General features: G+C 34.7%; 1 protein-coding gene across 1 annotated transcript in view; it reads right to left on the bottom strand.

The window, feature by feature from the left end:
• LOC138703851 (serine-rich adhesin for platelets-like) overlaps positions 1-26,836 on the bottom strand; it is a 1,430,840-nt gene that overhangs the window by 520,410 nt on the left and 883,594 nt on the right. Inside the window, exon 4 of the mRNA XM_069832070.1 lies at positions 19,769-19,879. Coding sequence (XP_069688171.1) covers positions 19,769-19,879 — 111 coding nt within the window. The remainder of the gene's footprint in view (positions 1-19,768; positions 19,880-26,836) is intronic.

The raw sequence follows: 26,836 nt of genomic DNA, 5'->3' as shown, positions 1-26,836 counted from the left end.
TGTTGCCATAATTGAATGAATAATATTTGTTGGTGCAACGTACTATCAGAATTAAAATTAAAATTAAATGTTTCAGTAAATATTTAAAACACTATTTAAAACTGTTTAAAACACATGGTTTGTGCATCACTTTAAATATATGCAGTTGGAGATCACTTGTTGTGCGGTGTTTGCCGTTTTTAAATAGTGTTTAAATAGTGTTTTAAATATTTACTGAAACATTTAATTTTAATTTTAATTCTGATAGTACGTTGCACCAACAAATATTATTCATTCAATTATGGCAACACTTCATCGATATAACACAGTACGCACAAAAACACTGACTATTTAAGTTTACGACACATGCACCTAGAGGCTTGGTTAACAATTAGCATTATATATATATATATACATCTGAAGATGGTACATAGATACCGAAAACGTTAATGAAAATATGATTTATTAGTTTCACCATTTTAATTGTATGCTAAGCAAAGGCGGAACACACACACATAATTATAGTCACATAGTATCTAGAACAAGCAGTAACAATTTCATGTTTCTATCATCAAAATTGTAAGAGCCTTTACATTTCAAACCTGACGAAATGTGCTGAAAAAAAGTGTGAGAAAACAGCTTGATAAAAATGTTATTGGAATTAAAATTTAAAGGTGCAGCCATTTATATACTGCGTAATATTTATGCTTTCCAACGCCACAGCGGAATGAAACATGCTCAACGTATGATTAATTTTATCACAAGAACACGAAAATGCGATTTTTGACTGAAAATTACCAAAATTTCACCCGTCTGCCTGCTTAAACCAGAATGTGGACAAGTAAAGAACCGCTGTTGAATAGTTTCGACTATCAATTGCATTGTTGTCTGCAGACTAGGCCTCCTGGAATGAGGAAGCGATTATGAAGTAGTTAACGAGAAGGCTCCGCTCTTCGAAACGTTGTGTTACAATTTTTGAAAATTAGCAATGGGAAAAATCGAAACAACTCAACCATTGATTCTGTTTATTAATTCAATTGTTTTTATATTAGCTACAGATAGAATTACAACGAGGACTATATGTTTTAATTAGTCTCTTTAATTAAAATAATTATGTAATTTTACAGTCCAATTATCTGGAAATAAAACAAAATTTATAAAGAGGGTTGTTCATGAAAAAATCCATTCAATACTCCAAATGTCAGAACAGTGACATTTTAAGCTAGTCAGCACCCTGCAAGCTGAACTCTGGACTCCTGCACACTCTCTTAGCATGTGAAACATACATATACTTTTCGGTATTACATTGCAACAGGCCTAGGTCTTCCTTCAAAGGGAGATCTATGTGTTGTAAGACACGAGTAAGAGAAAGAAGTTGGTCGATTGCTAGGTGACCACATCTACTTTTTGTGTACTACATCTAAACTGGATTTACGTTTAGAACTGAACCACGCATAAACAAAAGCCGTTTGATATATTTATAGCTTCAGCTGTGTAAAAAAACATCTTTCAAACATACACCGAGTTCCTTTATATTCCTTAAGCCTATTTTGAGTTTAGCAAACGCATTCACAAAATATACGATTGTCTGACTAGCATTTTTAAACCACAAATTAAAAATGTTCCATATTTCTAACCTTAAATATAAATTTGGTAATTTAGGAATTCGAGGATCGGTTGCTGACTTAGTAAGATTTTATCAACAGTAATCTCACTAGAGGTTTTGATTTATCTAGAGAAAATCAAAACTCGAGTGGGATTTAATTGACTATTACACGATTAGAAGAAAGTATATAAAGATTAGAAGTAACGAAGTACTCCAATACAATAAAATATTAATTGGCTTATGAAAATACAACTGTCTTCAAATGTATCAACTGTCGAACCTGACGATGTCATATCCAGGCCTTGTACACTGGTTTCTGACAAACAAGTATTACTATTACTATTATCATTATTATTATTATTATTATTATTATTATTATTATTATTATTATTATTATTATTGTACCATCTCAACATTACGCTAGATGGCAGTAGTGTTTTATGATTATGTTTTCTTGTTACCGGTATCAGTTGTGCCAACTATGGAATCATCATTGAACTCTGTGGACTGTTACTAGTCAAGAAGGCATTGTTGATTGAGTTTCATTTTTATTAAAATGCAACATTCCACTTCAATTATCCGAATCCCAGTAATCAACGTCACTTGACAGATGATTTTCAATAAATCTTAATATTAAACAATCTCTGATACGTGACTATCCATAATATCATATAGCAGAAGCTATAACATAACCTAACTAATATACTGTACACAAGTGTTAGAAAAGTTTTAATTAACGACGATGACCAGGGAACGGATTTATATGGACTAAAAATATATGAAATATGTAAATATATTTGTAGTTATTTTTACCAAAATATGGAATTAAATATGGATTTTTACCAAAATATGGAATTAAATATGGACTTAAAATTATAAAAAAATGACTATGTACGTTAAATATTGGTACATTTTAATCAAACTAAACAAAAAATATAATGGACGTACCTTATCTTCCAATGTAGTTTCAACAAAACACAATTTTTATTGTCTGTTACCATAACAATAGGTTACAAACATTTCTTTCAAGTGCTGAAAAGTGAATCTTCTTCTATTGTCTCTGAGGATAGATTTATACTGACTAAAAGAGCGTTCGACGTCACAAGAAGTAACTGGTACATAATTCAATTTCACAATGTCTGCTGGGGATAAGTCCAAGTTAATCTTCACTGTTGATTCACCACTCATCACAGCAACAACCTTTTGTAGTTCTTCATATCCAGGGTTTTTTGAAAGTACAGTGTCCACCTTAGCTCTTACTGCATCTGCAACTTTACCTCTACCACGATTCAGTTGTTCCACAGTACTATTTATAATTTCAAAACTTTCAGATAGTGAAAGGTGCCTATTTTGGAGACTTTTGAGCGTTTTTATGATGCATGAAAATGTATGCTGAATGTGAGCTAAGTCATTCTTCACACTTATGTCACAGGTAACTGTTTTCGCAGTATCAATTGAGACTGCATCTTCAGAGTCCAATGCAAGGAGAACATTGTTAATAGAGTCTATATGTTCGGCATAATATTCAACTGCTTCTAGCCATGTACCCCATCTAGTTAAAATTGGCTTTGGTGGCAATGGAATTTCAGGGTACATTTCTTTCAACACGTTAACTCTACTGGGAGCTTTGAGAAATACTTTTTTCACTGATGAAATCAACAAATCTACTTTAGGGAAATTGTCTCTGACCACTTCTGCCACACGATGAAATGCATGCGCCACACAAGTAAAATGAGTCAATTTAGGATATACAACAGATAATGCTTGTCCAGCTTTGACCATATAAGGGGCAGCATCGCTAATAAAGAATAACACATTATCGTACATAATACCCTTTGGCCACAGGATACCCATAGCTTCGTTGAACAGTTTAACTATAGTTTTGTTATTGCACTTTTCTAGAACATCACAATGTAAAAGAATTCGTTCAAAATATTGTTCACTTAACAAACCGATAACTACATTACCAACAAGTCTACCTTCTTTGTCGGGAGTCTCATCAATGGAAACCCAAATTGAACTATCTTTAATTTCATCTCTTATCTTCTGTATTGTCTCATCGTAGATGGATGGAGCATACGTCTTCCTAAGTGTTGACTCATCCGGGATTGTATGTTGAGTATATTTTTCAAGGAATTCCCTGAAGACCTTATTCTTTAGTTTGTAGAGAGGAATATCAGCAGAGATGAGAGAACGGCACAGGTCGATGTTAAACTCAGATCTTACATTCGATGTTGTTGGTTGTGTTAAAAACAATTGTCTCTGCTTGGAATTTAGTTGTTTGTTGGCCTGATGTTTACTAGTTGTAATGTGTTGTTGCACCAGGAACTTTTGTGTAGATGATACTGCACACTGACACAAATTACAAAATAATATTTTATTGTCAGTTGATAAACCATCTTCTTTAAATTCTGAAATGTAACTTGTTAGTTTTGATTTTAAATTGACTGAATGACGTACTTTTGGCATATTTACCGTCTTTATAGTATGATTTACAAAACTGAACCTATGTGTACTCTGACTGGCATTTAACTGTTGAGCTGCACAACTGAAGTCTGTTAAAAATTTTAAATTAAATTAATACAGTTTTGTAACTTACTTTCCCATTGTTGATAGGACTGCTAATTTTCAAATAACTCTGATGTTAAAGGGATTACTGAACATGTGTTTAAATCTCTATTGTTGAAATGTATTTTTAAAAGTTAATGGAATTTTGTTTTGTTTTATTGTTAAACCTAATATAATATGGACTGTTTTATATGAAATATGGAAAATATATGGAAATTAACGAAAATATGTACTAAACTCTAAAATATGGAAAAATATGGAAAATAAAAGTAGGATTTTTCAACCCTACACATTGTGAAACATAAAGATAATGCAAAATATAAATTATATTAGCTTTATAAGTAAATATGTATTTACATATAAATCCTTTCCCTGACGATGACATAAAAAATAAACATGAATAATTTTAAAAGGAATAATTATTGAATGTACAATTTTCAAATTTGAATGTGGTTGGTGGTTCAATTGATGTTATATTGGACGTGTGCGTAATAGAAGTGGAACTCGTTGATTTAGGCCTACATGGTGTATTCAACTTATTCAGGATTTCCGAATGGTGCTCTTCATTTATTTGTAAATCGGATTTCAGAAGATGCATAGGTATGATCAGTGATTTTTACTAATTCTTGTTCTTGAATGCCAATGCGAGTCATATTTGAAACTGCTGTGCATCGACTGGAGTGTTTATAATTTTATATAATTTTTTTTTTTTTGACGTCCAGACCAGCGCAGTTTCAAATGTTGGCAAACAAAGAAACAAATGCTAGGGACGCGATAAAATTGTGCGATAAGCAGCCATGATTGGTTGAAATACGTCCTTTCGTACCGTTTTATTGGTCAACAGTAGTATGACGTAGTAAGAGTGTAATAGTCTCAGAAATCATAGTGTATTGATCAAGATACATTATAAAGTTTCCTGTGAATATCCAGTGAATATTGGTGTTCCCCAGGGCTCTGTTCTTGGTCCTTTATAATTTTTTATTTCTGTTAATGACTTAGAGCACTACATTGACTCAGATTGCTTAGTAATGTACGCTGATGATATGTCCTTGGTTACATCAGATAACTGTCTGCATACTTTAAATATAATAGTCATAAAGATCATGGAAGCTTTTAAAAATGGTGTGACGTTAACAGGCTCACATCAATGTTGACAAGATTTTTTAAAAATAAAAGTCGTGTTTTTTTTTTTCGAATTCTCACTTAACTACTGCACCTACACGTAAATTTTTTAGCAAAATGGTCGATGATAATCTCTCGACTATGTCTCTAACAAACTACAAACTTGTTAAATAAGTTATATATTGTGCATATGCTAAGTCTATCTTACTGTATCTTATAATATTACACTCTTGGGCAATGCAAGCAGTATTCAGATGGTTTTTATCATTCAGAAACGGATTATACCAATTTATTTTTAATTTAATAACCACACAATCTCTTAGAGAAATTTTAAGATTTTAACAGTCACTTCTTTATTTATTTATAAATAAGCCATCTTTTACAAAAAACAATAGTGACATGTTTAAATGAAATAGAGATGTTCATATGTATTCTACACGATTTTTGTTGTCATTTAGTTAGTCTGTTTACATAAGCAAATTGATCTAACAAATACTCAACTATTTAATGTAAACTCAAAATAATATTATTACAACAATTAATATTCAATCTGTTTACAAAAGGTAGCTACATAACAATCATATAAACTACTTGAGAAATTCCATAAAAATAATTTGTATGTAAAAATCAAACATTTTTGTTACAATGAAGTGACAATTCAGTTAAATTTACGAGTCTATTTAAAAAAGTATAAAATTAGTTTTTATACAAAATAACTACCAAATTTATTATTCTAGTGAAATGGTATTCACATCGATATGTATACTATAATAAAAAACAAATAAATTAAATAATTAAAGGAAGAAAATCTCATCTAAATAAGAGGACTCGGGGAAGGACGCCAGAATACTTGTAGCATTACCACGCTGAATGGCGATACCAATGCGCTAACGTAGATATTGACTGCTTCGAGGGTACCCAGAAAGCTGCACTAAACTTCTGCCTATGGTGGAGATGAGAGCTTTGGCTTCACTACACCATGATCCAAACGTTTCAACCGCAAACGGGACAAAATATAATTATCTGCAAGATGTTTATATTTATGGTGTCTACTGACAGCGGCACTTTCTGCTGCAGATCCTGGTGTCTTAGAAGTTGAAGGGGCCAGTGTATCCACACATGTGGAATCCCAAATTAAGGATTTGCCTACACACCACGGGACTAGAGTCAGACCATCGACTTATATTGCTTAGTAATGTATGCTGATGATGTTTCCTTAGCTATATCAGATAACTGCCTGCATACTTTAAAATATCAAAGTCATACAGATCATGGAAGCTTTAAAAAACTTGTGTGACGTTAACAAAACATGATCAATGTTGACAAGATTTTTTAAAAATAAAAGTCGTGTTTTTTTCGAATTCTCAGTTAACTACTGCACCTACACGTAAATTTTTGAGCAAAATGGCCGATGATAATCTCTCGACTATGTCTCTAACAAACTACAAACTTGTTAAATAAGTTATATATTGTGCATATTCTAAGTCTATCTTACTGTATCTTATAATATAACACTCTGGGGCAATGCAAGTAGTATTCAGATGGTTTTTATCATTCGGAAACGGATTTTAACAATTTATTTTTAATTTAAAACCCACGCAATCTCTTAGAGCCATTTTTAGAAATTAAGGGGAGTTGGTCATTATCGCATGCAAAATAATGGTAAAAATAGCCTATCTTCTAGCAGTCATAAATATAATAGTCTACTATTTATCAGTGGTTTTTCATTTTTGTTAGCTATGTGTGTATACATATTAAGCTTTAAAATGAAAAAGAATGGTGACTCTAGAGTAAATCTGTATCCTTAAATTAATTTTTTTAATTAAGCACAATTTTTTTTATAAATTAACTACATGTCTGTGATTAGGTACACTCTATTCACTTATTATAACACATATAGAATTGAAAATTTGACCACTTACTGCTAATAGATACTAAAACATACCCTACTAAAATTATTCATATATCTGTAATATTATGGGCATAGGGCTTATAGTAATCATCACCGTCAATAAATTAAAAAAAATTGAAGATTAGTATAAGCCCTATGCCAATAATATTACAGATATTTTAATAATTTTAGTAGGGTATGTTTTAGTATCTGTTAGCAGTAAGTGGCCAAAATTTTAATTCAATGTGTGCTATGATAAGTGAATAGAGTGTACCTAATCACAGGTATGTAGTGAATTTATATAAAACATATGTTTAAATTCAAAAATTAATTTAAGGGTAAGATTTACACTAGACTAACCATTCTTTTTTCATTTTAAAGTTTAATGTGTATACATATATCACTAAAAAAATGAAATAGCTGTGATAAATAGTATTACATTTTTGACTGCTTGAAGATAAGCTATTTTTACCATTACTTTGCATGCGATAACGTCCAATTCCCCTTAAAAGATTTTAACCATCACCTCTTTATTTATTTACAAATCAGCTATCTTTTACAAAAAAACCATAGTGACATGTTTAAATTAAATAGAGATGTTCATATGTATTCTACAAGAGAAGAAATGAAATATTTATTGAAAACTAAAGACACCTTATTTTTCAAAATCTCCCGTTGTTTCTGTTAGTTACATTGTATATAAATTACCACTTGACATAAAGCAAATTTGTAATATAAAGAAGTTTAAGATAATGCTAACGGATTATTTGCTTTTACAATGTTTTTACTCACTCCAAGAATTTTATTAATTGAACATGTTCATCTATAAATTGTATGGAAGCTGATAGTAATAAATGAAATGATATATTATCATCAGAACTCGGATGTTTGGCAAAATGACTTTTTTACTGGGTGGAAGTAAATCATTATTTGCATAGATATAAATATGATTTGGAGTAAATCAAAGTGATGGGACCAATTTTTATTTTTCCTATTTTTCCTTTTTAAGGTGTTTTTTTACCAATAATAGTTATTTATGGTACTTGTGAGGTAAGTGCATCTTTATTGCACGAGTGGAAAGATTTAAGCACGAGGCGTCAGCCGAGCACAATGAAGATCACGCTCACAAGTACCATACGTAATTTCATCCATGACCATAACGAAAAATTATGTTTTATAAAAGAAAATATGTTGAAAATAAGTCCTCATGTAATCACATATCATGGCATGGATTTTAGAATCGATACGTGTACTAGGTAGATTATGATGTAGGAGGCCATGATTAGTGAAGAATGGTATCTAAGGCGTTGGATAAATAACAAATTATAATTAATTATATAATTTTAATATATATTTTTTCATTTTAAACGTGTATTTTCGTGTTTTTGAAGTTTCAGGGATTATTTAGAAGTTTTCACGGGACTATTGTGATTAAAATAATTTCACATTTTACTTCTGTAAACTTAAGAGGAATATTAAAACTTAATTAATCATCGTGTCTGTTTAGCTCAGTTGGCTAACGCGTGTTGTTTTAAAATCCTATAAACCCAACTTCGCAGGTTCAAGTCTCTTCGCATCCCAAAAGGTAAATTATTACAAAATTTTAAAAAGATGCATATTAGATATGGATGTAATGTACAAATTACGACGTAGCAGATAGAGAAAAGAGAAGGAGATTGAGTGTATGTATATTTGAGAAATGGTAATAAAGAAGTAGAGGTAGTGACATCTAGTAACTAATATATTAACTTCTTGAGTAATAGTTCAATGGAAAAGTATACGTGTGTACCCGGGTACTAGGCAAATACTAATGAACTGTGAGATAAAGTTCAAACTGTGAGGTAAAGTCTTTATCTCACTAGTGGAATAAAGTAATGTTGAATAAAAGCCTACTTTACAAACGCAAAAGTGTTTAGTAAAGGCATGTTTTTCGTTATGGTCATGGATAAATGTCTTTTTTTGTCATTTTAAAGCAATATTTCTTGTTTATTTGCAAGTTTATAATTAATTGTAATGTAATGTGTATGAAATTTAAAATTTGAAACAAAGACTAACTTTATCAACAATAATAAATAAAAGTAATTTATTTCGGGACTTAATCTGCTAATAATCGCGCTTTAATACTATTGGTGTAATATGAATAATGATCGACAATCCACAGTTACAAATATAATATTGTCACGTCTTCACGATACCAACAATCAGCTTTATAATTTTGAATATTAAGCTCGTTCTCATAGAAGTTGTCACGTAGCATTTCCAATTGTTTGCTTTCATATTTTCAAATCTTGCTGTTACAATTTTGTGCTACACGTGTTCAGTGTTGCCAATGCAGCGGTTTTCCCGCTAGATCTAGCGTTTTTCGGTGTTAGTTTAGCGGGTAAAATTTATGAAATTTATATTGCTGATATAGGGATTTATCGGGTGTTTTTAGCACTCACAGCGACAAAATAATCTAATTTTACATTGACAATATAGCAATTTAGCGGTTTCTGCACGGCTTCACAGCGGATTTTTAAGAATCGAGTAGGCAACACTGCACATGTATATTATTGTAGGAGAAAGAAATTTAAGTATGGAACAGTCAGTTATTGTCGGGTGACAGAAGGTATAACATCGGTTAGCTAGAATGCCTAAATTCAGTAAACCATTGCAAAGTAAACTCCATGCTTACGTCAGTGAATTTGGTGCCCATGTGTTTTCAACCGATGGAACAGTTTTGTTATGTAAGGTTTGTGAAAAGACAGTTAATCACGAAAAAAAAGTATTTTATAAGTCAACATGTGTCAACTACGAAGTAAATATTATGTGAGTTATGTCGATATAATTTAAATTTATTGTTAAAATATATTATGCCTTTAATATATATATATATATATATATATATATATATATATATATATATACTAGTGGCTTGTGCAGCAAATGCTGCTGCAAACTAAGTTCATTAGACGTTCAAATAAACATTTTTCAGATTTATTGTCAATGAAGAATACTTGTCTTTTTGATAATTATTTGCTTCCATAATAATGAAACATACTCCCTCTGAATGGATTTTTTTTAGGCCAAATACTTTTTCTTGAACCTATCCAACTTCAGTTTTTGAGTTTCAACGCGAAAACGCAAGTATCAATGTCAGGACGATAGCAGTAGCTATTTCAGGTCATTATGGATTGTAGGCAAAAGTTAAAAAAATGTCAGGTTTGCTAAGCTTTCGAACAATAGCATTTTCGTATAGCTGCTGCATGTAGAACTTGAAATGTAGAGCATAAAATCATTTTATCCTACTAAGAGATCTTGCTAAAATGATCTGGAGACTACAACATTTTCTAGGCCTCTTATTTTATCCGTAAGTAATACCTTTTGATCTTTCCTTAGGAACTGTAATTTTTGCGCTCTCTCGAGCCAATACTGAAGACAATGACACATATCAATATCTACACTACACCGCCATTTTATGAAAAAGACCCAACCCCACAGGGTTAATAAGTATAAAAATATTTGATTTTTAATAACAATATTATTATCTTAAGTTTTGTAGTTATATATAGGAGCCACTCAGTAAATTATAGGAATGAAGATCTAAATTAAGATATTCTCTACATTTACTTACATAACTACAAAACGTTTCACTTTCATGTCATCAATATAGCATCAATATTATGTAGAATTAATGAAAAATAGACGCATCATGATATTAACTATAATAATATTTAATTTCTAATGGTAATAATGTCATCAAACCACCTCAGGTTTCATACATTTGAATATCCAATACACAGCTTTACTCAGAAAATTATACACTGCAGAATCAGTTTTTAATAACAAATTCAATTGAGCTTTAAATATGTCGGCAATCCTGCAGGTCATGGCCTTCGTGTAATAGCCTATTGTTTATTGTAGTGTGTGTTTTGTTCTGAAATTCAATCGAGTCTGCCGTGATTCAATAACATTAGTTCTCAAAACTGACAACAGATGGATTTTGGAAAAATAGGAAAATTATGTAGGAAAATTTACATTTCAGTGAAAACTACTACTTTTCCGAAAAACTTTGGGTTCCAAGCTTCAAAATGAGGGGCCATTTATTAAAATCCGTTCAGCCGTTTTCCCGTAATTTCCATTACCAATTCAAATTATATATATATATATATATATATATATATATATATATATATATATATATATATTATGTGCTTGGGAGTTGCCCACAGGGAGAAGTACTCAGAATAAAACGTCACAACACCATACGTTCTATGATCGCAGATGCACTTCGATCCAAAAATCTAGACGTTCACGAGGAAGTTCATTGTATTGCTGATGGTGGGAGCTATCGTAGGATCGATATCATAGCTATAAATAGGAATAAACAGACAGCCGAAATAATTGATCCTACAATCACATTTGAAATCTCAGCCATTCAACCATCTGAAGTGAAAGAAGAGAAAAAGGAAATCTACGAGCCCACGATTCAGTACCTATCGGCGAAATACAACACAGAAAAAATCACATTTACCGGTCTCTTCTTCGGAGCGAGAGGCACCATCCCGAAAGCCTTTGTAAAGTGGAGGGAAAAATACAAGCTGACGAGAGATCTTCAAGATGCCATCGTCACCACCATGATAAAATTTTCTGTAGCGATATTTCGTCAGCACCTTTATGGTGTACATTCAATTTAAATTATATTTGGTTCTATTTTTTTCCTTAGGTCTTAATCAATTTTGTCTGAAACCCGTTTATATAATTTTTCAACAGTAATCTCACTAGACGTTTTGATTTATCTAGAGAAAATCAAAACTCGAGTGGGATTTAATTGACTATTATACGATTAGAAGATAGTAGGCTATATAAAGATTAGAAGTAACGAAGTACTCCAATACAATAAAATATTAATTGACTTACGAAAATACAACTGTCTTCAAATGTATTATTGTACTATCTCAACATTACAAATATTACGCTAGATGCATGCCAGATGGCAGTAGTGAGCAATGCCTTCTCGTCGAGAAATTCTCGATCTATTATACACGATGGCAATGTTACTAGTCAAGAAGGCTTTGTTGATTCAGTTTCATTTTTATTAAAATGCAACATTCCACTTCAATTATCCGAATCCCAGTAATCAGCGTCACTTGACAGATGATTTTCAATAAATCTTAATATTAAACAATCTCTGAAACGTGACTATCCATAATATCATATAGCAGAAGCTATAACATAACCTAACTAATATACTGTACACAAGTGTCAGAAAAGTTTTAATTAACGACGATGACATAAAAAATAAACATGAATAATTTTAAAAGGAATAATTATTGAATGTACAATTTTCAAATTTGAATGTGGTTGGTGGTTCAATTGATGTTATATTGGACGTGTGCGTAATAGAAGTGGAACTCGTTGATTTAGGCCTACATGGTGTATTCAACTTATTCAGGATTTCCGAATGAATAATTTTAAAAGGAATAATTATTGAATGTACAATTTTCAAATTTGAATGTGGTTGGTGGTTCAGTTGATGTTATATTGGACGTGTGCGTAATAGAAGTGGAACTCGTTGATTTAGGCCTACATGGTGTATTCAACTTATTCAGAATTTCCGAATGGTGCTCTTCATTTATTTGTAAATCGGATTTCAGAAGATGCATAGGTATGATCAGTGATTTTTATTAATTCTTGTTCTTGAATGCCAATGCGAGTCATATTTGAAACTGCTGTGCATCGACTGGAGTGGTTTGTAATTTTATATATATATATATATTTGACGTCCAGACCAGCGCAGTTTCAAATGTTAGTACCTAAACAAAGAAACAAATGCTAGGGACGCGATAAAATTGTGCGATAAGCAGCCATGATTGGTTGAAATACGTCCTTTCGTACCGTTTTATTGGTCAAAAGTAGTATGACGTAGTAAATTTTATTGTGAGCTATTCCGTGTCGCAGGCCAACCCAAAATATTGGGTCAGACCAATAAATAATAAATAATAATGCCTTTTTCAAAGATTATTGTGCCTTTCTTTTACGTTTTTATAGAATTTTTGCCTTCCTATTTTAACTGTGATAAATGCTTAAACAACAGGAATCTAGATATTATAGTCTACTGCCTTGTGAAGGATGTACTGAAAGGAATGGTGAACGGGAGAAGAGTTCGGGGCAGAAGAAATCAGATGATAAACGACATTAAGATATTTGAGTCATATGAGACAAAGAGGAAGGAAGAAATAGGAAAACCTGGAGAATTCTGGGTTTGCAGTGAAAGACCTACCCTTAGACAGAACACTATGAATGAATATTATGATAAACACCCTGTGTATTGAAATCAATATGTAAATATTAGTAATTATTTTTTTTGTTTTAACGAAAAAACACATTTTGTACAAGTATGGTAATAAACAATATTTAACAGTGCTCTCCTATGGACAGGGCGGAATTAAGGACAAGCAGAAGAGAATAAATTCCAGCTGGATTCTCCAGCATCCGGTAATGGCGATATCCGGACATAAAACAGTTGGGCTACTACCAGGATTAAAGACAGAGAGAACGAAAAACCGAGCTGCAACAGAGAAGGACAGAAATACTCTATGAAGCCACATACATAAAATTACAGCTACTAGGGCGTCCTCTGGTCTAGCAGTGATTAATACTTGATCTATATCTGCGCCTGTGAAGTATATACCCGCTTAACACAAAGGACATATCCATTAGTAAGATTTGTTTCCAGATCACCTTAGTGAATTGTTCTGGCTGAAACAATGCTCGCCAGATCTCACTGCAGTAGTTACAGGGGGCTTTGGGTCTCCGCCATTCTTTTTATTGTTCAGTGGTGCTGCCGCCTAGTGGTGAAATTGGGGAGAGAGGATTAACAATAGCCATGTCTGATGTTTACTATAAAGAAGATGAATGGTTCTTTCTGAACGGATACAAGACGGTATCTGAACGCACCTTCTCGTATTGTTTCTGGATAATATACTGCCGTGAGGATGTAATATGTGCCGTAGGAAATGGAATAAAAGAATCCTGTTATTGTTGTACCGGTTTTAAAAGGTATGACGTACTGTTATATGCAAATAATGGAATGTTTAGAGTGGGGTGCGCAGTAGGACAAAGAAGTGTGGTAATGAAGCCGTGTGTTTATATTTTGTACTGCCATTTTTTAAGCTTTGCAATACGTTGCAATCAGTTCGGATTTTAAGTAGAGAAGTTGCGAATTTCGCTGTTTGCTATACCTGCAGGAATTACGTTCGACGTAACTTTTAATCTCGTGAGAGTTTTGTGATTTAATGCTATTTAACGAATATCCCATTTGTAAACGGGTTAGATAATATATTTGTGTGATTTATTACATTCTCTTACACAAAATACGTAGGAGTAAATTCTCTTTTAGAACCAGGACTGCCAAATTACTGAAGCAGAAAAGTCGTACCAACCTATGACAGTTCGTACACTACACAAAATAATAATACTCTCTTTCATTTTAGAATAATAAAATGTTAATAATCACATTTTTTCTTATCATATATTTATTTTCTACGCACGTCCCAATTCCGTGCACAACTACAATGTTTTCTTAATACGAAATTAGGTGTTAAACATGTGAATGAATATACGAGGTTGCTTCGAAAAGTTTTGCATCGTCACAATCAAGCGACAGTTCTCTCAGGTGTTCTTTAAATTTTGGGAATAGATGAAAATTTGATGGCACCAGGTCGGAACTGTATGGAGGATGAATAAAGACTGAAACCAGTCTGCACTGCATCGTCAGATTCAAGGTTCAGTTCTCTCAGGCGTTCTTTATGTTATAGGAACAGATGAAAATCTGATGGCCCCAGATCGGGACTGTATGGAGGAAGATCAAAGACAGTGAAATCAAGAGTCTGCACTGCATAATCAGAATCAGCGTGCAGTTCTCTCAGGTGTTCTTTAAGTTTTAGAAACAGAAGAAAATCTGATGGCACCAGGTCGGAACTGTGTGGAGGATGATCAAAGACAGTGAAACCAGTTTTCACTGCATCGCCAGAATCAAGGTTTAGTTCTCTCAGGCGTTCTTTAAGTTTTAGGAACAGATAAAAATCTGATGGGCCCAGATCGGTACTGTTTGGACGGTGATCGAAGACAGTGAAACCAAGTGTCTGCACTGAATCGTCAGTATCAAGATGCAATCATCTCAGGTGTTGTTTAAATCTTGGGAATAGATGAAAATCTGAAGGCACCAGATCGAGACTGTGTGGAGGTTGATCAAAGACAGTGAAACTAGTCTGCACTGCATCGTCAGAACCAAGGTGCAGTTTTCTCAAGCGTTCTTTAAGTTTTAGGGACAGATGAAAATCTTATGGCCCCAGATCGGGACTGTTTGGAGAGTGATCGAAAACAGTGAAACCAAGTGTCGGCACTGAATCGTAAGTATCAAGATGCAATCATCTCAGGTGTTGTTTAAATCTTGGTAATAGATGAAAATCTGATGGCGCCAGATCGGGACTGTGTGGAGGATGATCAATGACAGCGAAACCAAGTGTCTGCACTACATTGTCAGAAGCAAGGGAAGATTCTCTCAGCTGTTGTTTAAGTTTTGGGAACAGACGAAAATCTTATGGCGCAAGATCGGGACTGTATGAAGGATGATCAAAGACAGTGAAACCAAGTGTCTGCACTACATCGTCAGAATCAAGAAACAGTTTTCTTAGGTGTTCTTTAAGTTTTGGGAAAAGATGAAAATCTGATGGCACAAGATCGAGACTGTATGGAGGATGACCAAAGACAATGAAACAAAGTGTCTGTACTGCATCGTCAGAATCACGGTGCAATCCTCTCAGATTTTCCTTAAGTCTTGGAAACAGATGAAAATCTGAAGGCTCTAAATCGGGACTGTATGGAGGATGATCAAATGCAGTGAAATCCAGTCCCATTGTGCACAAAGGTCTCGAGATCCCTGTTCTGCGATCATGGACTGCACATGCTCCGTTCTTTGTTACAAAAATTGAGAGTGTCACCAGGTTCATTACAAGCACGAACAGACAAATGTTGCATAGTAATGATGTCTACACCTTCACAAACCAGTTGAGATATTTTCTTCCACAACACGCGATACTTAATGTATTATTATTTGTATTATAATTAATTTTTCATTTTTCCAATCTACATAGTGTTTAAATTTGATGACATTACAACAATAAGACATCAATAGCATATTTTCATGATTCTTTATTTCAGTCATTTATAATAAAATGATATATTTATACAAAAAGGGGTAGTGGCAAAAACAGTTGCTGTAGATCTGTAATTTCGGTATCACATGGACTTGGAAAAGATTCACGTGAAATGTTTTTTAAAGCGTAAAATATTAATAAAATATTAAAATTCATTTTAATTTAATAAAAAAAATTATTCTTACACAAAAGGAGGTTATTAATAAATATGGGGACTATAAAGACAGAAAGTGTTAGGTTAATTCTATATTGTTTAACTGTGGTATTAATTTCCAAATGATTCCAATTCTCTGTAACGACATTATTATTCATTACAATTCCAAACAACTCACTGGCGTCATATTGATGTGTGAATCGTTTCGACTATCAATTGCATTGTTGTCTGCAGACTAGGCCTCCTGGAATGAGGAAGCGATTATGAAGTAGTTAACGAGAAGGCTCCGCCTTGTTAAATTTAAATGCGGGGAGTATAAAGACAGAAATGAAAAGAAATATCAAGCTTTTATTTCAAATCTCAAACACCCTACAATCCCAACCATAACAAACACGAACACCATAAAGTCCACACCTGTGGAGTAACGGTTAGCGTGTCTGGCCGCGAAACCAGGTTGCCCGTGTTCGAATCCTAGTCGGGACAAGTACCTGGTTGAGGTTTTCTTCCGGGGTTTTTCCTCAACCCGATAAGAAGAAATGATAGGTAACTATCGGTGCTGGACCCCGGACTCATTTCACCGGCATTATCACCTTCATCTCATTCAGACGCTAAATAACATAAGATGTTGATAAAGCGTCGTAAAATAACCTACTATAGTCCCGTCGCTCTAATTTCCGGCAGCCACAGGTAGGCTACATTTAAACGTGTGAGTCTTGTAATTCGCTTATGAAGACGTTATTCATTTATTAAGGCTCGATAAATATTTAATATAATCGCCCGCCATTTTAGCTCTTTCGTTGGCGTTCGCAGAAAGCACACGAAGACGTTATTTGCGTTTGATTTATTATCATAGAAGCTACGACATGATAATGTTTAACGGTGTGACAAATAGATTCCTCGTATGGTAGCTCGGCAACGAAAGAACAAAAATGGCGAACGATACTACTTAACTAGACTTTATAGAGCCTTCACTTCCTAAGACGTAAGCAAAGAGGTGGAGTCACGCCGGGAATAACAGCGTCGCGACTATAGAAGAAAAACGAATACCATAAAAGTTTCACGCAATTATGGAGGTTCGACGAATCCGTCACATTTTTTCGTCCGTGGTATGATAGGTCTACTCATAAAAGGTTGGCATCACTGATTATGTTAATTGCGGCAACGTCTGCTTGCATTTCCATAGCAACTGCCGTCTTTTCTTGCGTCTCTAACCTGTTAGTTTGGCAGTTGTCACTTGTTTCCTTTAGTATTATAAAGCATTGGAGGGCTCTGAGACATCCAGACGCACTGCTTTTGTTTATACAAGTTCGGGGACTCGAATCAACTCAACTTGAGAATTTTGCTGACAACTGCAAGCTTATCGAACGTCTTTCTCGCCGAGTGTTTCAGACTGGACCCACTTCCTGGCGGGCCGCGCTCTTTTGTTTCACGGGATGTGTCAGGTGATTGGACATGGAACACAAACGATCTCCTAGCAACGCTGTGGTCCGCGTCATCAATCATTCCAGCGGGAGAATTCCTCGTCTGCAGATAAGGCTGCTTTGTGAATGGAAGCGTTAACAGTAGTCATATCGCCACGTGCTGTCGTGTTCAACTTGTTCCCAGGAAGACTTAACCCTTTGAGTCACTCTGTGCTTCCATGTGTTAAGCACACCGTGAAATCCGGACTACAACTGATTTCATAGTAAGATAAGATAATGTTTTCGACAACTGATAGCAGGTGTTTAGACATTAATGTAAATCTTTATTTAGATCCAACGTTCGGGGGTTTTATCTGTGATAAAAATTCTTTAACAGAGCTTCTCATCATCTCTGAGTACTTTTCGCAATTTAAAAGAACATTAAGTAATGAATTACAATTACATTTATCAACTTATCGTCTATGAATAGCCTCTGTAGTTTAAAAGGAACGTTAAATAAAGAATTACAAATACAATTATCATCTTATCGTCTATGAATAGCCTCTGTAGTTTAAAAGGAGCGTTAAATAAAGAATTACAAATACAATTATCATCTTATCGTCTATGAATAGCCTCTGTAGTTTAAAAGGAACGTTAAATAAAGAATTACAAATAAAATTATCATCTTATCGTCTATGAATAGCCTCTGTAGTTTAAAAGGAGCGTTAAATAAAGAATTACAAATACAATTATCATCTTATCGTCTATGAATAGCCTCTGTAGTTTAAAAGGAACGTTAAATAAAGAATTACAAATACAATTATCATCTTATCGTCTATGAATAGCGTCTGTAGTTTAAAAGGAGCGTTAAATAAAGAATTACAAATACAATTATCATCTTATCGTCTATGAATAGCCTCTGTAGTTTAAAAGGAGCGTTAAATAAAGAATTACAAATACAATTATCATCTTATCGTCTATGAATAGCCTCTGTAGTTTAAAAGGAGCGTTAAATAAAGAATTACAAATACAATTATCATCTTATCGTCTATGAATAGCCTCTGTAGTTTAAAAGGAACGTTAAATGAAGAATTACAATTACAAGTATCATCTTATCGTCTATGAATAGCCTCTGTAGTTTAAAAGAAATGTTAAATAAAGAATTACAATTACAATTATTATCATATCGTCTATGAGTAGCCTGTGTAGTTTGAAAGGAACGTTAAATAAAGAATTACAATTACAATTATCATCTTATCGGCTATGAATAGCTTCTGTATTTTAAAAGGAACGTTAAATAAAGAATTACAATTACAATTATCATCTTATCGTCTGTGAATAGCCTGTATAGTTTAAAAGGAACGTTAAATAAAGAATTATAATTACAATTATCATCTGATCGTCTATGAATGTAGTTTAAAAGTAACAATAAATAAAGAATTACAATTACAATTATCACTCATAGTCATTACGTTTTTATTTACATTCTCCTCTCGCAAGTTTTGTGGACCAATAACCTCAAGGAGCACTGCTACTATTTGCAGCGTTGTGTTACATTTGTAATTCTCAAAGCTATTGGAAGTATCAGAAAACTTATTTGACAAAACTTGTTCGCCCTGACTTTATCTATCACGTCTGTGAATTAATGTAAAAGGTTTCCATAAAGCCGGAGTGTGTATCATGGAGGCAGCCCACCACAAATGTGGGCTGTTCTCCATTGTTACGAAACATTTTAACTAAGTCCTGGAATCTTCAGCATGTATCACCAACAAATTGACGATCGGTATACAGTTGAAGGAACTGAAAGAAGGCTGGGAAGTTTTCAAGAAATGGAATGTGGGCACTCACCCTGGCGAGCTGTCGCTGGAGACGCGTCAGTGCCAGCCGCTCTCGCTGTCCGTTCTTCTGCTCAGCCTCCAGAGCCCTCTCCAGCTCCAGAACCCGGGCCTCTAGGCTCTCCTACAAGCAAGACGAACATCTTGTCAATAAAATGGGTGCAGCATAAACTGAGATAGCTAATAAAAATAATGTACACATCAAAGACACGGTGTCGTGGAAACCGTTGCAGAAGAAGTATGGATTCTCAAGAATATATCTGCGTAGAAAAAAAAATATTGTGTAAATGGTTCCAACTGAAATAAAGATTCACACGAAAGAGTATAAAGGTGTATGTTATTTTGTAAACAGTTCTAGCTTGTGTAAAGAATACCAGGAATACAACTAGTATGTTGTCATGGACACAGTTCTGGCTTAAGTAAAGATTCACAAGAATACATGGAAACAATTCCAGCTTAAATAAAGATTCACAAGAATACATGGAAACAATTCCAGCTTAAATAAAGATTCACAAGAATACATCTAGACATAAAGATCTATGTTGTAATGGAAGCAGTTCCAACTTACGTAAAGTTTCACAAGTATACATGGAAACAATTTCAGCTTAAACAAAGATTCACAAGACGATATCTAGGTAGAAATGCTTATGTTGCCATTGAAACAGTTCCAGCTTAAGTAAAATTCACAAGAATACATCTAGATATAAAGATCTATGTTGTAATGGAAGCAGTTTCAACTTACGTAAAGTTTCACAAGTATACATGGAAACAATTCCAGCTTAAATAAAGATTCACAAGAAAATATCTAGGTATAAATGCGTATGTTCCCATGGAAACAGTTCCAGCTTAGGTAAAGATTCGCAAGTATACATCTAGATATAAAGAGCTATGTTGAAATGGAAGCAGTTCCAACTTACGTAAAGTTTCACAAGTATTCATGGAAACAATTCCAGCTTAAAGATTCACAAGAAGATATCTAGGTATAAATACTTATGTTGCCATGGAAACAGTTCAGCTTAAGTAAAATTCAGAAGGATACATCTAGGTTTAAAGATCTATGCTGCCATGGAAACATTTTCAGTTTAAGTAAAGATTTACAGGAATACTTTTAGGTATAAAAGTGTATGTTGTCATGGAAATTGTTTCAGCTTAAATAAAAATTTACAAGAATACGTACATCTAGGTTTAGAAATCAATGTTGTCATGGAAACACTTTCAGTTTAAGTAAAGACTTACACTTTTATACCTAAAAGTATTCCTGTATGTTGTCATGGAAATTGTTTCAGCTTAAACAAAGATTTACAAGAATACATCTAGGTTTAGAAATCAGTGTTGTCATGGAAATATTTTCAGTTTGACTAAAGATTTATAGGAATACTTCAGGTATAAAAGTGTATGTTGTCATAGAAATTGTTTCACCTTAAATAAAGATTTACTAGAATAGATCTAGGTTTAGAAATCAATGTGTCATGGAAACATTTTCAGTTTCAGCTTAAATAAAGATTTACAAGAATACACCTAGGTTTAGAAATCAATGTTTTCATGAAAACATTTTCAGTGTGAGTAAAGATTTATAGGGTTACTTCAGGTATAAAAGTATATGTTGTCATGGAAACTGTTTCAGTTTAAATAAATATTCACAAGAATACATCTACGTAACTATAAAGAGTATTTTGTCACAGAAATACTTCCAGCTTAAATAAAACTCACAAGAATACTTTTAGGCACTTTAAACAAGTTATACCTTAAGATCTTTTACACTGTAAGCAAATATAAATGTAGAAAAGCGATTATAGAGATAGATCAAAACTTTGAGGCGGGAATAAAATAAAAATATGCATCTTGAAGGAGGATGAGGTAGCCCTAATGGTTTCAACAAGCACTCTACAAGCTGTCAATATCAAATTGATTGTAATCTGCATTGTGTGACAGACCTGAGCTAAATCCAATTTTTTCCCACCTCTCTGGTAACAGCTCTCTGCCGCCAATTTCAGCTGAGAGCACTCCATCACGAGACAATGGTCACGTAATTATACTGATGACAGATGAGAAGCGACGCCGCGCCATATTTCCAACCAGAGGCCAAGCCATACGGATATTGTCCAGGGCAGGGCAATCACTGGAAGGGGTTCTGCAACATTTTACTTATCTCCAAGTCATTGTGGAGTAATGGTATGGAAATTGTAGCAAAGGGGGTAATCACACCGCACCGATAGCGGCCATATTCAGCTCATTATGGGTCATTTGACTCCGGGGAATGTGTGATGCGGTCCAGGTGTTGTCAAGGTGATAGCGCTGAACAAAGAAGTTCAGAGATTGTATCTCGACGTCCACTACATGATATTTATAACTCAGTAACTTAAATCAAGATATCCTAATATATTAATGAATTAATTCAATTCATAAATTAGATCAATCAATCAAACAATCAATGAACCAATCAATCAACCCAAACCAAACCAAAACCAACCTCACTAAACAAACCAATCAATCAACCAAATGAGACCTAACCCAACCCAAACCAAAACCAACCAAACTAAACAAATCAATCAATCAACCAATCGATCAACCAAATGAAATCTAACCCAACCCAAACCAAACCAAAATAACCCAACTACACAACTCAATCAATCAATCAATCAATCAATCAATCAATCAATCAATCAATCAATCAGGCAAATGAAACCCAACCCAAATAAATAAATATATAAATAAATATAGCAACCCCATGAAACCAAAACCAAATCAAACCAAAATCAACCCTGCCAATCAAATCAATAATACGTGCATTATATATTATATTCTACTCCATAAATAATGTTAACACATTCCTACACATAGTGAAGAGCAGCGACTGAAAGCATTTGAAATGTGGATATGAAGAAGAATGGGGCGTGTAAAATACACAGACAGAATAAGAAATGAAAAGGTGCATCTTCTGCGGACCTCTGGTAAAAGAACTGAGGAAGAGACTAGTAAAGTGCTTTGTGTGAAATGTGGCATTGTATGGGACAGAAACATAGACATTATGACGAAATGAAGAGAAGCGAATAGAAGTATTTGAAATGTGGATATGGAGAAGAATGGAGTGTGTGAAATTGACAGAGAGAATAAGAAATGAAATTGTGTTGGAAAGAGCGGGTGAAGAAACAATAATGCTGAAACCGATCAGGAAGAGGAAGAGGAATTGGTTGGGTCACTGGCTGAAAAGAAATTGCCTACTGAAGGATGCACTGGAAGGAATGGTGAACGGGAGAAGAGTTCGGGGAAGAAGAAGATATCAGATCATAGACGACATTAAGAATGTGGATCATATGGGGAGACAAAGAGGAAGGCAGACAATAGGAAAGATTGGAGAATGCAGCGTTTGCAGTGAAAGACCTGCCCTTGGGCAGAAATCTATGAATAAGTGAATAAGAAATGAATCTGAGTTGGAAAGAATGGGTGAAGAAAGAATTATGTTGAAACTGATCAGGAATAGAAAAATAAATTGGCTGGGTCACTGTCTGAAAAGAAATTGCCTACTGAAGGATGCACTGGAAGGAATGGTGAACGGAAGAGAAATTCGAGGAAGAGATGCTACTGGAGCTAAATGACAGCTGTGAGCAGTATGGGATGAAGATAAGACGAAGACCATGGTCATAGGAAGAAAAGTAGAGAAGGTAAACTTCCGAATTCTAAATGAGGCAGTAGAGCAAGTGGACAGCTACAATAATATAGAAACAGATATGGAAATTCTACACATCACAAAGTCTACAGTTAAACATCTTAGAACAATACGTAATATACAAACATACAATAACATACCCACAACATGTACTTAATACACAATTACAGTTCAACACGCACACATTATTCTATATCATGATACATAGCACACAAACAACCACCCCCACCATAGGAGCAACACACCCCCACCCCTATATATGACGAATGAAAATGGCAGTATGCAAAATCAACAGGAACATCAGTAGTTCTTAGGACACTGAAGATGACGCAGAACCGGCGTCGAAACGGGCCGTCTATCTAAGGTACATAACCTTTTTTAAACATTTGAACACTTTTAACGTGTCGTTAAACAATTTTAAGTTTTTCAGTAAACTTTTTTGTTAAAAATATTTCAAAGAATAACCCCCTGAAATTAAAGACATTACTTACGCACACCCATATGATTATGTCTCGTGACCAGAATATTGTACGAAATGGAAATATAAAAATTGGAGATTTATCCTTCGAAGAGGTGGAAAAATTCAAATATCTTGGAGCAACAGTAACAAATATAAATGACACTCGGGAGGAAATTAAACGCAGAATAAATATGGGAAATGTGTGTTATTATTCGGTTGAGAAGCTCTTATCATCCAGTCTGCTGTCCAAAAATCTGAAAGTTAGAATTTATAAAACAGTTATATTACCGGTTGTTCTGTATGATTGTCAAACTTGGACTCTCACTTTGAGAGAGAAACATAGGTTAAGGGTGATTGAGAATAAGGTGCTTAGGAAAATATTTGGGGCTAAGTGGGATGAAGTTACCAGGAGAATGGAGAAAGTTACAGAACACAGATCTGCACGCATTGTAAACTTCACATGACATAATTAGGAACTTAAAATCCAGACGTTTGAGATGGGCAGGGCATGTAGCACGTATGGGCGAATCCAGAAATGCATATAGAGTGTTTGTTGGGAGACTGGAGGGAAAAAGACCTTTAGGGAGGCCGAGACGTAGATGGGAGGATAATATTAAAATGGATTTGAGGGAGGTGGGGTATGATGATAGAGACTGGATTAATCTTGCACAGGATAGGGACCGCTGTCGGGCTTATGTGAGGGCGGCAATGAACCTTCGGGTTCCTTAAAAGCCATTTGTAAGTAAGTAAGTGAGTAAACTTACGCACACCCTGTATATTCACATAGTCTGGCACAGCTATTTCAGTGGCGGTAGTAAGCAAAGAAGTAAAAAAAAAAGTCACATTGTGACATGGGAAACGGTAGTTACAAGAAAGACAGCGCTTTTGTTCACTGCGATTTCAGAATTTGAATCGAAGACTCCGGCCGTGAAGAGCCAGCACTCCAGCCATGTAGTTAATGTTGCAGTATGCAGCAGATGGCAGATATTGTAATTGATGCAACGTCATTAAACAGTTACGGCACTCCTTGAATGCTGCAGTGTCTATTACTCCAGCCCTCAATCTCGCCCATGTCTATCACAAGTCATGGGCCCGATAAGGGCTGCATTCACACCATATAAACCCGTCGTTAAACAATGATGGCATGCCCCTCCAGCTAATAACTCCGTATTAATATTATCTGTCTCGGGGGCGCAGTCCCAGTGATGGATGTCCCACATGCCCTCCAGAGCCTGACTACAAATGGGCTGCTCACAAGCAGGCAGGCGATATTTACATACCGAGGAGCGAGAACCTAATTACGGGGCAACTTGTACTTGATGGATGTGCTAGGCGGGACCTGGCAGACTAATAGCCTATTTGTTTCCTGTTTATGAAACAGAAGTTGCTGCAAATCTGATAGATATTCCGTAAATAACATCGCAAGATACTCAAACCATGGCTACATGGAAAGATTACTACACGTCTAGTAAACCGACACGAAAGTTGAGTTATTTAGGAAGGAACTACAAATATAAATGATACCCCGGAGGAAATTAAACACAGAATAAATATGGGAAATGCCTGTTATTCGGTTGAGAAGCTTTTGTCATCCAGTCTGCTGTCAAAAAAACCGAAAGTTAGAATTTATGAAACAGTTATATTACCGGTTGTTTTTTATGGTTGTGAAACTTGGACTCTCACTTTGAGAGAGGAAAAGAGGTTAAGGGTTTTTGAGAATAAGGTGCTTAGGAAAGTATTTGGGGCTAAGAGGGGTGAAGTTACAGGAGAATGGAGAAAGTTACACAACGCAGACCTGCACGCATTGTATTCTTCATCTGACATAATTAGGAACATTAAATCCAGACGTTTGAGATGGGCAGGGCATGTAGCATGTATGGGCGAGGAACGAAGGTTAAGGGTGTTTGAGAATAAGGTGCTTAGAAAAATATTTGGGGCTAAGAGGGATGAAGTTACAGGAGAATGGAGAAAGTTACACAACACAGAACTGCACGAATTGTATTCTTCACCTGACAGAATTAGGAACATTAAATCCAAACGTTTGAGATGGACAGGGCATGTAGCATGCATGGGCGAGGAACGAAGGTTAAGGGTGTTTGAGAATAAGGTGCTTAGGAAAATATATGGGACTAAGAGGGATGAAGTTACAGGTGAATGGAGAAAGTTACACACCACAGAACTGCACGCATTGTATTCTTCATCTGACATAATTAGGAACATTAAATCCAGACGTTTGAGATGGGCAGGGCATGTAGCACGTATGGGCGAGGAACTAAGGTTAAGGGTATTTGAGAATAAGATGCTTAGGAAAAAATATGGGACTAAGAGGGATGAAGCTACAGGAGAATGGAGAAAGTTACACAACACAGAACTGCACGAATTGTATTCTTCACCTGACATAATTAGGAACATTAAATCCAAACGTTTGAGATGGGCAGGGCATGTAGCATGCATGGGCGAGGAACGAAGGTTAAGGGTATTTGAGAATAAGATGCTTAGAAAAATATTTGGGGCTAAGAGGGATGAAGTTACAGGAGAATGGAGAAAGTTACACAACACAAAACTGCACGCATTGTATCCTTCACCTGACATAATTAGGAACATTAAATCCAGACGTTTGAGATGGGCAGGGCATGTAGCACGTATGGGCGAGGAACGAAGGTTAAGGGTGTTTGAGAATAAGGTGCTTAGGAAAAGATATGGGACTAAGAGGGATGGAGTTACAGGAGAATGGAGAAAGTTACACAACTCAGAACTGCACGCATTGTATTCTTCCCCCGACATAATTAGGAACATTAAATCCAAACGTTTGCGATGGGCAGGGCATGTAGCACGTATGGGCGAATCCAGAAATGCATATAGAGTTTTAATTGGAAGGCCGGAGGGAAAAACACCTTTGGGGAGGCCGAGACGTAGATGGGAGGATAATATTAAAACAGATTTGAGGGAGGTGG

This window comes from Periplaneta americana, chromosome 1 (assembly GCF_040183065.1).
Source record: "Periplaneta americana isolate PAMFEO1 chromosome 1, P.americana_PAMFEO1_priV1, whole genome shotgun sequence".
NCBI lineage: Eukaryota > Metazoa > Arthropoda > Insecta > Blattodea > Blattidae > Periplaneta > Periplaneta americana.
Note: the sequence above shows the minus strand (reverse complement) of the source record. Positions and strands in the feature narration are given on the sequence as shown.